The 15,341-nt window shown below is 38.0% G+C and overlaps 1 protein-coding gene across 1 annotated transcript in view; it reads right to left on the bottom strand.

Annotated features, from left to right (window-relative positions):
• SVEP1 (sushi, von Willebrand factor type A, EGF and pentraxin domain containing 1) overlaps positions 1–15,341 on the bottom strand; it is a 481,292-nt gene that overhangs the window by 13,758 nt on the left and 452,193 nt on the right. The window contains exons 47-48 of the mRNA XM_077475265.1: positions 9,248–9,343; positions 2,877–2,972 (exon numbers count right to left, since the gene is read on the bottom strand). Of these exons, the coding sequence (XP_077331391.1) occupies positions 2,877–2,972; positions 9,248–9,343 (192 nt within the window). The remainder of the gene's footprint in view (positions 1–2,876; positions 2,973–9,247; positions 9,344–15,341) is intronic.

Genomic DNA, 15,341 nt, shown 5'->3' with positions numbered 1-15,341 from the left:
GTCATGTCCGCCTTCCCATTGTTCCTTGGTCGGGATTTTTGGCTGGTTGCACTCCCTCAGCTCCCTTCCCAAGCATATACAGTGGTGTGAAAAAGTGTTTGCCCCCTTCCTCATTTCCTGTTCCTTTGCATGTTTGTCACACTTAAGTGTTTCGGAACATCAAACCAATTTAAACAATAGTCAAGGACAACACAAGTAAACACAAAATGCAATTTGTAAATGAAGGTGTTTATTATTAAAGGTGAAAAAAAATCCAAACCATCATGGCCCTGTGTGAAAAAGTGATTGCCCCCCTTGTTAAAACATACTATAACTGTGGTTGTCCACACCTGAGTTCAATTTCTCTAGCCACACCCAGGCCTGATTATTGCCACACCTGTTCACAATCAAGGCATCACTTAAATAGGAGCTGCTTGACACAGTAAGGTCCACCAGAAGATCCTTAAAAGCTACACATCATGTCGAGACCCAAAGAAATTCAGGAACAATTGAGAAAGAAAGTAATTGAGATCTATCAGTCTGGAAAGGGTTATAAAGCCATTTCCAAAGCTTTGGGAATCCAGCGAACCACAGTGAGAGCCATTATCCACAAATGGCGAAGACATGGAACAGTGGTGAACCTTCCCAGGAGTGGCCGGCCGCCCAAAATTACCCCAAGAGCGCAGCGACGACTCATCCAAGAGGTCACAAAAGACCCCACAACAACGTCCAAGGAACTGCAGGCCTCACTTGCCTCAGTTAAGGTCAGCGTTCATGCCTCCACCATCAGGAAAAGACTGGGCAAAAATGGCCTGCATGGCAGAGTTCCAAGGAGAAAACCACTGCTGAGCAAAAAGAACATCAAAGCTCGTCTCAATTTCTCCACAACACATCTTGATGATCCCCAAGACTTTTGGGACAACATTCTGTGGACGGATGAGACAAAAGTGGAACTCTTTGGAAGGTGTGTGTCCAAGTATATCTGGCGTAGAAGGAACACTGCATTTCATAAAAAGAACATTATACCAACAGTAAAATATGGTGGTGGTAGTGTGATGGTCTGGGGCTGTTTTGCTGCTTGAGGACCTGGAAGACTTGCCGTGATAAAAGGAACTATGAATTCTGCTGTCTACCAAGAGATCCTGAAGGAGAATGTCCGACCATCTGTTCGTGTACTCAAGCTGAAACGAACTTGGGTTCTGCAGCAGGACAATGATCCTAAACACACCAGCAAGTCCACCACCGAATGGCTGAAGAAAAACAAAATGAAGACTTTGGAGTGGCCTAGCCAAAGTCCTGACCTGAATCCTATTGAGATGTTGTGGTATGACCTTAAAAAGGCCGTTCATGCTCGAAAACCCTCTAATGTAACTGAATTAGGACAATTCTGCAAAGATGAGTGGGCCAAAATTCCTCCAGGACGCTGTAAAAGCCTCATTGCACGTTATCGCAAACGATTGGTTGCAGTTGTTGCTGCTAAGGGTGGCCCAACCAGTTATTAGGTTTAGGGGGCAATCACTTTTTCACACAGGGCCATGATGGTTTGGATTTTTTTTCACCTTTAATAATAAACACCTTAATTTACAAATTGCATTTTGTGTTTACTTGTGTTGTCCTTGACTATTGTTTAAATTGGTTTGATGTTCCGAAACACTTAAGTGTGACAAACATGCAAAGGAACAGGAAATGAGGAAGGGGGCAAACACTTTTTCACACCACTGTATTGCTGCCATCCTCGGTGAACACAGCCAGAGGCACCCAGGCCTTGCCGATTGGTAAGTATGGGGTCTTTCCTTTTTCTTTGAGGCCCCTCTTACCGTTTGTCCACCATTTATTCATGTGTTACATTACCTTTTTGATCATTCATTTCCAGATATATTTTACATGCATCCACCCCTAAAGAGTGAGTGACATCTCGTGAAACATGTCGGATGTTATAGATGTTATGTATACTCATGTATTTCTAATACAATGCAATCTTTAACCATGTACTATTGAATCGGCTTTGCCTTTGTTTATGCTACTCTTTCATATGTGATTATTTCTGCAATAAATGTTTTTATTGTATTAATATTTGTCAGTTTCATTGCCTATTGTGCACACCTCATAAAAAGTCCCAAAGGGCGAGACCTTTGTTTTTATGATACTGTCTTGCAAACATCTTTTATTTTTAAGCAATCCATAGACCAATAACATGAAAAACTACAAAAAAAAACAACTTTTTATTTTGATCAAGATCAATCTAATATAATAGTGTCACTGTAGATAAAAGTATACCTTTATATTTGTTCTGTTTAAATAAAAATAAAATTTTGATTATGGCGCAAAACATTGCAATGTTATTTGCAAATAAAATAAAGGATTTTTTGTCCAATTTTGGGTCTATATTGCAACACAAAGTATCAGAAAGAAAAAAAATTGCTTGAAAATATTAGCTAGGGGAAAAATTAGTTAATTATGGTTGATTAGGGTAAACTAAATTTTTATTAAGAGGTCAAATACTTGTTATTTAAAATGTCTGCTTGCTTTAACCGACATCATATGATAGATCTCTAAATCCTGCAGCTGCACAGTATTTATAAATACTTTGACAGGTAGTATATGTCTGTAATAGTGGCTGTATTTACACAGCAAATTCCTGCTGTCATTTTTACAGCATGACATTTCTAGCAAATGAGTGGGGAGAAGGACAGTGCTACATGTGTATGCATACTTTAATAATGATTTTTGGGTGCGTGTAGCAAGCCCAATGTCCACAACTGGTTAATGTCAGATAAGTGTGAATATTTACCTCCATTCTGTACTTACTTTTTCAGTCTATAAAATATCAGAAAAATGCTTATGTTCAACTTTTAAACACTACATTTCCAAGCAGAACCATAAACAAAGGTACTCACCAAGATGACAGCGAGATCCATTCCATCCATTCAGACACTCACATTTGTATGGTGCTGTACAGCGACCACCATTTAGGCACGGTAGGATACAAATTGCTGCACAAGAAAGCACGCTCTGTTATTATTGTATTCATTTATCCTAACCATACATGCTACAGTCTTATTTATTATAGTCTGTTTTTATGGTTAATCTATAGAAAGTCATCAAAATGTTAATTCAACACAAGAATATTATAAAAATCATATTTAAAAAGCTAATGCAATTATATATGTAGTAAACAGATGTAACTTTTTAATACCTCTGCTATAATCAGCTTGAACCAATAAAGGTTTCAAAATCTCACAAGTAAAACTGCAAAATTTCAATTAAAGTGTGTAAGCTATTTTCCTGTTACAATAGATTTGTTCTTGTTACCAGGAACCTAGTGAAAATGATGCTGTTATTAAAGTTCTTCTGAGGAAGCCATAATTCTACTCTTGATATAAGTGAAATTGCTTTTTAAAAAGTAGCATCCATTAAAAGGCCTTAGTCTTTTCATGAACAATGGTATGTCTTAAAGCAATTCTAAATCATGTGTTGACCGTTCCATTCATAGAAGCCAAGAAACAAAGCCTAACAATTTCCAACCATATGCCAATTATGGTGCTTTACATCATAATGAAAAGTCTTTTACCCCATTATCCCTTTGGATGACAATATAGAAGATCATTCAGCTCATATGTTGTTATAGGAGGCACACAAACATGAGTGCAAATAATTTGAAGATACATAGTTTCATAGTTAGTAAGGTTGAATAAAGACACCAGTCCAACCTGAGTGAGTGTCTACAATTGTCCCTGTACATTGCATACTCACATCGGTCCCTACCCTCAAGGAGCCCACAATCCAAGGTCCCCATTCATATACTAGGGCCAATTTTGGACAGAAGCCAATTGGCCTACCTGCATGTCTTTGGGTTGTGGGAAGAAACCGGAGTACCTGGAGGAAACCCATGCAGGCACAGGGAGAACATGCAAACTCCAGGCAGGTAGTGTCATAGTTGGGATTTGAACCAGCGACCCTTCTTACTGCTATGTGAGAGTGCTAACCACTACACCACTGTGCCACTCATCATTCTCTAAAAAATGTCTATAGGGAATGTAAAGTAATTCTGAAGGAAATTTTTATTACAAAACAACAAACATGTTATACTAACCTGCTCCATGCAATAGTCTTGCACAGAGAAGCCCTGATCCGCTTCTTTTTGGGTCCCCCACTGGCGCTGCTGGCTCCTCCCTCCTGCCGACGAGTGCCCTCATTAACAAGCCTCTTGATATGGGGGCACTCGAGCAGGCTTGCTCTCAAGCTGCGCTCTGTGTGTTCATTCACATACAGAGTGAGGCTTGGCCCCGCCCTCACTCTCTCTTCGTTGGTTTACTGGCTGTGACTGACAGCAGCAGCTGCCAATGGCTCCCACTGCTGTATGAGCCAATGAGGAGAAAAAGAAATGGGAGTGAAGCTGCCCCCATGCACATTGCTGCATTGACTTGGGGCTCAGGTAAGTATAAGGGGGGGCAGGGGGGAGCTCCACCCAGAATTTTTTTTACCCTCAAGCATAGAATGGCTGTATTTCCTTTTTTTAGGCTTTCTTTCTTCTATTTTCATCTGGTAATCCAACCAACAAGTCTGTTGCATTTCACAGCACAAGCTCTCCAGCAGAATGTATCAGTTTACATGGATGAGACAAACCACTTAACAATGGCAGGGGTGATTAAAATAAACCGCTTTTATTTATTCATGAAAAAGCTTTATGCCAAAAGAAAAAAAAAATAAAAATAAACGGTTTGCTGCAACTGATTATAAAGTGTGAGCTGGAGTTTTGCTTCAAATTGTTAGTGGCTCTAAATCGGCGTATACATTTAACACTACCCTCCTCCTTGGACTGACAATGCTGATGTCTGCTGTATCTCCTGTGCTCAGTCCTTCAGATTTGTGTCTCACTAATACAGGAGGTGTGTTATTGGCCAGATCACCAGATGAAAACTGAGAGAAAAATGACAAAGAAAAGAAAATTGAAGTAGCCACCACATCTAATGATTGCTAAGCTGCAATAGAATACATTTTTGGTTTGGGGTTTAATACTGCTTTAAGAATTCAGGAATCCACCATATGCCATACAATTTGTAAAGCATCAAGATGCCTTAAATGGTGTAAAACACTAGAAAAACACTTTTAACTTCAATGTTCAAAACACATTTCTCTTAAATTACAGTGTCAATTATTATATTTTGCTACATCTTAGCAAATTTTACAAGCTTTTTTGCTTAATGGATACTTTTATTCTATGGTAGCATCTAGAGAATATACCAAGTACAAAACTCTTACAGGGAAGTTATCAAATTCAATAATAATTATGAAGGTAATTATGGTTCATTGCTGAACTGCAAACTTTTATTGGATCCCTAGGTAGAACTGTCTAGATTAAAATGAATTATTGAACTTACAGATCATTTTCATTATCGTTGGTTTAAGACATACTGGTCTTTGAATTTCAGAGACTTTTGGTTAAAGCTGAATTTCATGTATCAATTTTGTTGCATAGTTATATTGATCCAGCTTGGACCAATGTAAGTATGCATCTGCCATAACTTTGTGACTTCTGCAAAAGCAGAAAATCACAGTAGTATTTGCTAGTTCTACACTAAGCACAGCTGTCTTCTGGGTCCCATTCCAAGCGCTGGACTGATGCATAGTAACAAGTGGTCCCTCACTTGGCACGGGTGCAATAGCATTTTTCTTGAAGAATGGAAGATATTTTGTTATTGGTTGAGGTGGAGAGATGGAGTGGTATTGTCACAATCTCCACATCGCCCAATCAGAGAACTCTTTGCATTAAATGGCAGCCAGTGACCCCCTGTGGTTACAATGCAGCAGGGTAGCTGCTTCCAGACCAGGAAGACTTCTTCTGCTTCTGGACCAGGAAGACAATAACTGAAGTAGCAGCAACAACTACAGTATCTTTCCACTTCAACCGCAGTCGCACAGGTATGAGTATGCATACCCACATTGGTCCAAGCTGGACTAATGTAACTATATACAACACAATCCATACATGGAGTTCAGCTGTAACTAGGAGTGGAAGCTGAGACACATTAAGATTTCTGGGCCTGGCTATAAGTATGGAGCCAGCATCTGAACACACGATCCATGTGCAGAACTGTAGTCGGGTATGTACTGGGAAACTACCCAATGAGAATTTTCTAAGAAAAAACAAAGCTGACCTCAGTTCTCCATAATTCTTTTTCTTCTGTCAAAGTATGTACATCCTAAAAGGAACTGAAACATAGAACATTTCTTCTCACTGGTTATCCTTGCTGCTACAGGTTGGAGCTAAAATAACAATTTGTTTCTATTGACACCAACCCAGAATTTACTACATGATTAGCAATGAGCCCCCTATATTGGTAAGCCCAGATAGTACCCTTTTTGTACCTTTGCCTTTATATTCACTGCCTGAATATATAAAAACCCATTTTTTTACAGGTGTACTAGACAGGTGCTAATATACAACCTATAAACACAATATAAACTTCATTTATAAATTTTACATTCAGTTAATGGAAAAAATAAACACAAACATTCATAAATAAGAGAGATCTTTGCTTCAGTAAATTCCAGTAATGATGAGTTTTAAGCCTTTACTTGCAATAAATCTGGAATTTGTACTGTAGTCATTGATTTGCCTGTTTCCAAATCGTTTCTAGCTCCCTTCTCATGAAGTATCACTTCTAAAATAGTTTACTGCAACCTTTGCGATATGTCACTTCATGCTTAAATCATTGCTAAGAAATGATGCAACTGAGCAGTTTATAGCTGTAAAATACATTGCCGCTATGTCCTTCAACATATCTTTTCACAATACAAAGTCATTCGTTATTGACAATATAGATGTGATTTGTAATGTGTGTAGATCTCCCTGAAATTCAGTATTGATTTAACTTACACAAAAATTAAAAGATAGTCAGTGCAAGTATAAAATAGTGATTGTTTTAATGAATCTAACTACTTTTGGCAAAACTTTTTTTTTCACTTGTGTTGTTACCTTATTTTTACCGCATTGTCTCTCCTAGAGAAGAGGGAAAAAAGTATCCTTGAACATTACAGTATTGCATTGTCTTCAAAACTGGAGCTGCTTTTTATTAATAGTTCCAACATCTCATAAATATCTTCACCAAATCTAGCTTTCTCTCTCTCGCGCTTTTGAAGTTGAGGATTTATAATATTGATATCATTTCATTTTACATTGTATGTGCCCGTGGGAGGAATTATAATTGGGTAAAAATTTAGAATTGGAAAATATTGCCTTGAAATGCTACAGTACTTTTAAAGTTTTACCTTTTGCTCCTATTGTACTTCTCATTTGTTATCTGTTGCCTTTATGCATTAAAACATTGTTTTGAATGATTTATTATTTCTACTTTAAAAAATGTATATGCAGTTACGTAAAGTGTCTCTAAACCAAAAACAAAAATTTTAAGTAGTTCTAAACTCAAAACTTTTCTTATACCATAATGCATTTCCTGTATTACAGTAAAAAACACCCAACTACCTGTTCAACCCTCTCTTCCACATGCCTAAAGACTTACTTGACTCCCCTCACTGTTCCAGTGCTGTCTTGGCTGCTGCACCGCTCCTCTCACTTCCTGGTCTCACAGGAGACACTGAGAGTCTATAGACACACACAATCCAGTTCAGGAGCATGCATGCAAGGGTTCCCCCTGAGCACCTTGTTTTCTAAGGAAGCACCCAGAGCAGGGATAAGCAGAGAGCACCGGAGGGGGACTTCAAACGTGAAGGCAAGGGACTACTCTGTGCAATATCATCAGGTAAGTATAACATCTTTTTTTATTTTACGACACAAAAAATCATTTGATATAATTTTTATATTTGCACCCTTTTGGTCTCTTAAATAACCTTTGAAAGTGCTTGTTATACCTGTTTGATAAATAAAAAATATCTTTCAATCATGTCAGAAATTTTTATAGCTAAACTTTCTGTGCTCTCTGCCTATGCTGACTCTTAACATCTACATTGTTCTCAGATATCTCAGATGACTAAAGTACCCCACCCTTCTATATTATGTAGAATAGGATAAGGTAGGGTTTCACTGTACTATCTTGTTTCTATGGTCCTGATACAATCTGAATAAATGCTATCATGCTAGGACTAGAGCATGTTACTGGCAGAATTACCAGGTAAAAAAATTAATTCACATGAAAGAAATGCTGCTACCACAAATAAGCGCTGGTAAGATGCAATATAATACATTTTGTTTTTGAGCACCAATATGCTTTAAAAGGGGTTTTCCATATTCCAATAAACGTAGAAGTTTGATCCAGAGATCTCTTTGTAGTAATGTAGTGATATTACACCTACAATCATCTTGCATGCAGTAGTGGCACCCTGGTCCTACACTTGTTTATGTTGTCTCAGCTAGTCAGATATAACACCAATCACAGGGTGTCCTATAGATGAAATATAAGAAAACATCTTGCTGTCCAAAAAAAATGGAGTTTGGAGGGGAACAGCCCTGTATAATACACCTTGGAATAATGCACCTTGAAGGATGCTTAGCCAACCAAGATCACTCAATGTACAAATGGATTAATGGCATCCTGGACCTTTCCTATAACCTATCCAAGTTAAAATCCTTTAATAAAGAAAAAAACAACAAAAAAAAAACAATTTCATTGACTATTCTCTGACTGAGAGTGACTGTTACAAATGCTGGTTGCTTGGCTGTCAGGCTGGAATGCCTCCGGCCTGGCTGCATACACATGGTGAACCTTTTTAAATCCAGCGACCCCTCAAGGGGGTAGCGCTACAATAAAGAGCTGTATAAAGGCCCCACATACACAATATTTTATAGAGACCATTCTAAATACAATCTTTGTATAGCGCTCCCCCTACTTGTAATAACAGATATGGCTTAGTCCACTTTAATAAAGAGACATATAGGGGCCCCACACATACACTTTGTATAGAGCCCCCCCCCCCCCCAACTTGTTATAACCAATATGGTTTAGCCTACTATAATGGAGAGATGTATAGAGTGGCACACTTTATAATTTTATAATATATATGGCTTAGCTAACTATAAGAAAGAGACATATAGAAGCCCCACACACATTTTGTGTGTATGGATAGAGTCTGTATAGAGCCCCCCCACTTGTTATAGCAGACATGGCTTAGCCAACTATAATGAAGTAATGAAGAGACATGCAGAGTCGACCCCCCCCCCCCCCCCCCACACACACACACACACACTCCCCAAATAGTTATAACAGATAAGGCTTAGCCAACTATAATGAATGAGAAGATATATACATACGTTCTTCACAGAGCCGTCCCATCCAGCCTTCAGGGCATGAACATGCATTTGGTCTTTCACATACACCACCATTCTGACAGGGAAACCTGCACACAGCTTTAAAAAAAATTAACAAAAAATAAATAAACAATTTGTGGAAACCATAATATACTGACATAAAAATTGGCACTGTGTTTTCTGCAGACAGAGTATTAATCTTGGTATAGATGTACATTACACATAGTTTATTTGAAATCTGAAAATATTAGATATGAATTGATTAGCTAGATCTGTAGTTTTAACGACAATTGTGCTTGAAAATGCTTCAAAATATTTGGTGTTTCCTAAAGAACTAGTAAAATTATTCTAAAGTTGCAGTTGTACTAAGCTGCCTTTAGTAAAGTGATTACTTGCTGTAAAAGATAGCTTTGAATCAGATAGAAAATCATAGCATATAATTAACTTTTATTATATTGCTATAAGTTTAAATCCTGAGATTATACAAAGCATGAATAATATTAGATACAATTAAATTGCCATTTCTCGCAGACATTTGTGAGGTCTCTATATTCTTAAAACAATCAGCAGGGGTGCGATATCACATTGAGCGTTGCTCCTGATCAAATGCCATGGTATGTCTAGCAGAATTGTTATTTATTCAACAATATGAGAATGTACAATAGGCGATTATACTGTGTGGTAACCAACAGCAATTAATCAGAAATAGCTAATGACTGATTGAGCTATAGTAGACTGTAATCAAATTCCTATGGTTTACTACCACATTTACCACATGTAGTATTCCAAGGTTAATAAGATCATTGGTATAGGTCTCTGTGTCCGCTACTTAGGCTCCTTTCACATGGAGCGGAGTCTGCTCCAATTAGCAGCAGGTTTTGTGAGTAGATCCCCTGCTGATCAGAGCCCAACGGGATGGATGATACATCCATGCCTGTTCAGTTTCTGCCTGGTGGACACAGGCAGAAGGTGTAAATGGACCCCACTGTCCATTATCCCGGTCCAGCCCGAACTACATCCTTTTCCAGTTTTCTTCTTTTTTTTTTACCTGGACAGACCCGTAGGTAGGCAGGTGTAAACAGACACAAGTCTGTCTACATATGCCTGTCCATAGGGCTCCAAGGTTGACCTGAAAACTGATAGGTTGACCTGATCTGAATACCCATGTGAAAGAGGCCTTAACCTGAATATCATTAATTAAAATCTGTGAATTGTTGGTCTAATACTATACCTAATGCCAATGTGTAATTGACTAATAATCATTTCATTTAGTAGGAAGGAGCAGAAAGTGGCCTGTTCTGAACACATCAAACATAGCAAAGATTTTCATTAGTGAGTTGAACTATCATTTAATATCTGGCCTTATGAATGCAGAACTACAAGCTTCTAAGGTGGATCAACAGCTTTCAATTTATGACTCTGTAAACTGGGAAAGTGCTGGGGTGATCAAAAAGCTTAACCTGGGTATACACGGTTAGTTTTTTTTTTTTACTGTTCAACAGATTCCTCCATCCACATAAGGAATGTACATGTAAGAATTCTTCTGCTGTCAGAATACACTGAGCAGTGGCTTAAATCACTGATCAAGGAAAGTTTTACAAATTGTCTGTTCGTCAGAAGTTGGTCAAACGATAGACTTTTGTTGAACAGGGATGGCCAAGCACTGATTGAAATTGGGCAGAATTTCTTTCTGTCTATAGTCATCCTTATTCCCCAACAGTATGACATCACTCTATTGACTTTGCATCACACAGTACCGTAACATTCATTAGTAATCTGACATAGCAGTTGAAAATTACACGATTGGTAAAATACTTCACAATATATATCACATTATATATTACTGTATATGGTGTGCTCCCTATTGCACAATGGCACTGCTTTGGCGAGAGAACAATTTGTAATGTAACGATGTAGGGTGCCACATTAAAATACTGCATAGGCGACCAAGAAATTTAAGCTTCTGCTAAATCCTTTGACAGCACATATGTCAAATGTAGTGCTGAAGGAGTTTGGAGTAAAGTTGAGCTGGCTTTGTGGACTTGCCAATCAATATAAAGATGTATGAATTTTGCAGATGATTCTACTTGTCTGTTTACCTTTTTGTGCACCTGAAAATCCAACTATGGCAAGACAACAGCACTAATGGTTTAACCTAACAATGAAAGACTGTTTAATATTTCAGGCATAGCAAGGTAGCCCTAGTGATTTATGAGTCAGGCAGTCAATTATGCATAAGTCTTCTGTACATAAACCCAGGCTCTAACATACAAGCACTGCTGGCAAAGAAACGACTGAGCCCAGTGCCTGGCAATGATAGAAGGAATGTAAGGTATCCCCTGAATATTTTATATCTGTCAAGAGTTTAACTGCACTTGACTCTTTAATAAGACAAAACATCTTCTTACAGAAAAAGGTGGCTTATGATTTGTATAATACAGCCTTGCAAAAAGCTGTGAACTAGCAAATATATTCGCTTAAAATCTTGGATTACAATAATAAGTCTTTTGAAATGTAGCTTGAGGCATTTTTTTGCAGCCTGTGTCAACAAGAACAAAGAAAAATGTTCTGAATCAAAGCATTAGGAATGCCTGTTGCTTACTGCAGATATTCTAACAATTTGTTGTACAGTCCGATCTTTCTACTCGCCTGCCAGAATGTTTAAAGAACAAAATAAGAAGTAAGGAAGCAAGGAGAGTGCAGGAGGTGGGAAAAAACAGGTGAATTTAGTATTAATGGTTAGAATGTAATTGATGGGTATGCAGAGGTGTAAAGCATGTGTTTATAGTAGCACTTTCAACTTTCATAGAACAACGCAAAAACCTCTTTCTTGTAGTTATAGGAGCTTCTATGCTAATTTAGGCAGTGTGTGGTTACATAAATGCATCCCAATAAACTGAATGTATACACACTTTGGAACCTCTCTAATCTTGCAACTTTTTTAGATGGGAACAAGAGACACCTAGTAGCAAAAGTATGTAGGCATAGAGAAAATTATTAATTTAACCCACAAGTTTTTTACCATTACTATTTCTTTACACTGGCTTTTGAGATTTACAAATGCAACAATTTAGAATTTGGATGAAAGGTTTAGCACTATAAACACTACTTGAAATATAAATAGTGCATTTTGTATACAACTATATAGGTCAGACCAAAACTCAAGTTGGTTGCATCAAGACATTTTGCATGACATTCTCAGTCCTCCTTGAGTTATTTCCAGTTATAGTTTCAATAGTGATCTGGAAGGAAAAGTTTATGAACCGTAGAGTAACTTTGTATACAGATAACAAAGGTGTACTCTTTGCTATCAATATGCTACCATCTAAATCTGAACTGGTTATTAAACTGTTACGCTTCTTATGCCCTGCACACATGGTCGGACTTTCCGATGGAAAATGTGTGATCGGATCTTGTTGTCGGAAAATCCAATCATGTGTGGGCTCCATCAGACTTTTTCCGTCGGAATTTCTGACACACAAAGTTTTCAGAGCAGGATCTAAAATTTTCCCACAACAAAATCCGATCGTTTAAATTCCGATCGTGTGTAGACAATTCCGACGGACAAAGTGCCACACATACTCAGAATAAATTACGAGAGGAAAGCTATTGGCTAATGCCCTCTTTATAGTTTTGCCATACGTGTTCTACATCAGCTCGTTCTGAACGATCGGATTTTCTGACAACTTTGTGCGACTGTGTGTATGCAAAACAAGTTTGGGGCAAATTCCATCGGAAAAAAATCCGACAGATTTTGTCGTCAGAATGTCTGACCGTGTGTACAGGGCATTAGTGTTACATTGCATGAGATTCAATATCTGGTTGACAAGACACATATACAGAATACATAATAACATAGCTGACGCTTTATCTCGTTTACAGTTCAAGAGATTCTGGGAAATGGCTCCATTGAGGGATCTGTGCAGCACCCCTTGCCCAGAATTCCTCTGGGGCTTGATTTGGGATTGATATCTGCTAATCTCAGGAATTCTGTATCACAGAAGACATGGCTGGAATATAGGCTGGCCTGGTCCAGATGGTGTTCTTTTTGATCCATGATATCTCGTTAGCGTTTGTGTCCTTTCTAATTCAATCAAAGCTCAGTTAGTAAGGTATTGGCAAGTGTTTCATTTTTCTTAAATTTGCAGGCCTGCTAGCTTTGCCTTCCTTCTATCAGGTCAGCTTGATCCTCAAAGGATTCAGGAAATCATGCCCTAATCTGGATTCAAGACGTTATATTTCAGTTTATTTGCTGATTAACCTGCTTTCGATATTGGAAGCCATTTGTTTTTCTCAATATGAGCTCTTACTTTTTAGAGCAGCCTTTTCAGTTACTCTTTTTGGTGCTTTAAGAGTTGGGAAGTGTACAGCTCACAATAAATCATCATCTTCACATGTATCTCTGGAAGTGGAGTGTTTACATCTATTTATGTGTAGGTCAAAAACCTTTGCTTTGGGTAATGGTCAGTGGATCTCTCTGGGTAAATCTCCCAATCCTCTAGTGTGCCTGTTGTCCCATGTTGCCAGGTATATGTCGGTCAGACCCTCATCCAATAGTTAATTTTTTATCCATCAGAACTTGTCCCTTTTGACGAGATATCAGTTTTCTGCTGTGCTATCTTTATGCCTTCAGCACCTTAACCTCTCAGGTTTCAAATTCTCATCACATTCCTTTAGGATTGGGGTTGCTACTACAGCTAATTCATTGGGTTTCTCTCCAGTTGGTCTAAAAAGGGTCAGCCATTGTGCAAGTAGTAGATACAAAATATATGTCTAGCCAGAATTTTTAATTGTATGATTTTCTCTTTCAGATTCATTCAAATGCACAATCTGGATAGTAGGCCATTCCTAAGTTTTCTGGGCTGAGAAGTAGGCAGAATCCAGGATTTACTCAAGCAATTTAGGTCTGGATGTTAATAACTTCATCATTTTATGGTCAGGGATTAGGGGCCTAAGACCATGCAATCTTAGGGACCACTTAATTAATTTGTCCATCATTTGGCTTTCTCCTCAGGCTAGTTATTCACATCGAAGCAAATGACAGTAGTAACATTAAAAACTGGGAACTGTTATGCAAAATGAAAAGGGATCTTTAAGGGAATAGTCGTTCAGAATTGTCTGGATGGACACCGTGTGATATTTGTGTTGATGTATTATAGCCAGGATGGCTTCATAATTTATTGTTAATACATTATCAGGTTACACCTTGAACAACACCGTGGCCTATGTTACAATTTTGCCAAACAAATAAATATTTATAAAAGAAAAGAAATGGATGTTGGTCTCGGCGCTTTCACACTTTGAATGACAATTACTCAGTCCTGCAACACTGTACCCATATGAAATTTGTGTCCTTTTTTTCTCACAAATAAGGCTTTCTTTTGGTGGTATTTAATCACTAGTTGGTATTTTATTTTTTGTGCTATAAATAAAAAATAAAAAATTTTTTGTGAAAAAAACACCTTTTTCTTTGTTTCTGTCATAAAATTTAGCAACTTAGTAATTTGTCTTCATAAATTTTGGCCAAAATTTATACTGCTACATATCTTTGGTAAAAATAACCCAAATTAGTGTATATTATTTGGTCTTTGTGAAAGTTATAGAGTCTACAAACTATGGTGCCAATCGCTGAAAATTGATCACATCTGATCAGGTCTTCAGTACATCAGGTGTATCTCATTTCTTGAGACACTAACAAGTCTGGAAAGTACAAATACCCCCAAGTGACCCCTTTTTAGAAAGTAGACATTCCAAGGTAAAAATTACACCCCAAAATACATTCTGCTACTCTTCCCGAGTATGGTGATACCACATGTGTGAGACTTTTAGACAGCCTGGTCCAACACTGAAGTAGTACCTTCAGGCATTCTATGAGCATAAATGACACATCTCATTTCTCAACCACCTATTACACTTTTGAAGGCCCTGGAACACCAGGATAATTGAATTGCCCACAAAATTACCCCATTTTGGAAAGCAAACACCTCAGCGTATAATCTATGAGGCATGGGCTGCAGATAGGTACTCAGGTAATCTGATGGGCCGCAGATAGGTAGTTGGGTAACTTGATGAGCTGCAGGCAGGTACTCGGGTACTC

This window comes from Lithobates pipiens, unplaced genomic scaffold (assembly GCF_037356315.1).
Source record: "Lithobates pipiens isolate NorthernLeopardFrog02 unplaced genomic scaffold, aLitPip1_a1.2 Scaffold_13, whole genome shotgun sequence".
Classification (NCBI taxonomy): domain Eukaryota; kingdom Metazoa; phylum Chordata; class Amphibia; order Anura; family Ranidae; genus Lithobates; species Lithobates pipiens.
This window is presented reverse-complemented; position numbering and strand designations above follow the sequence as displayed.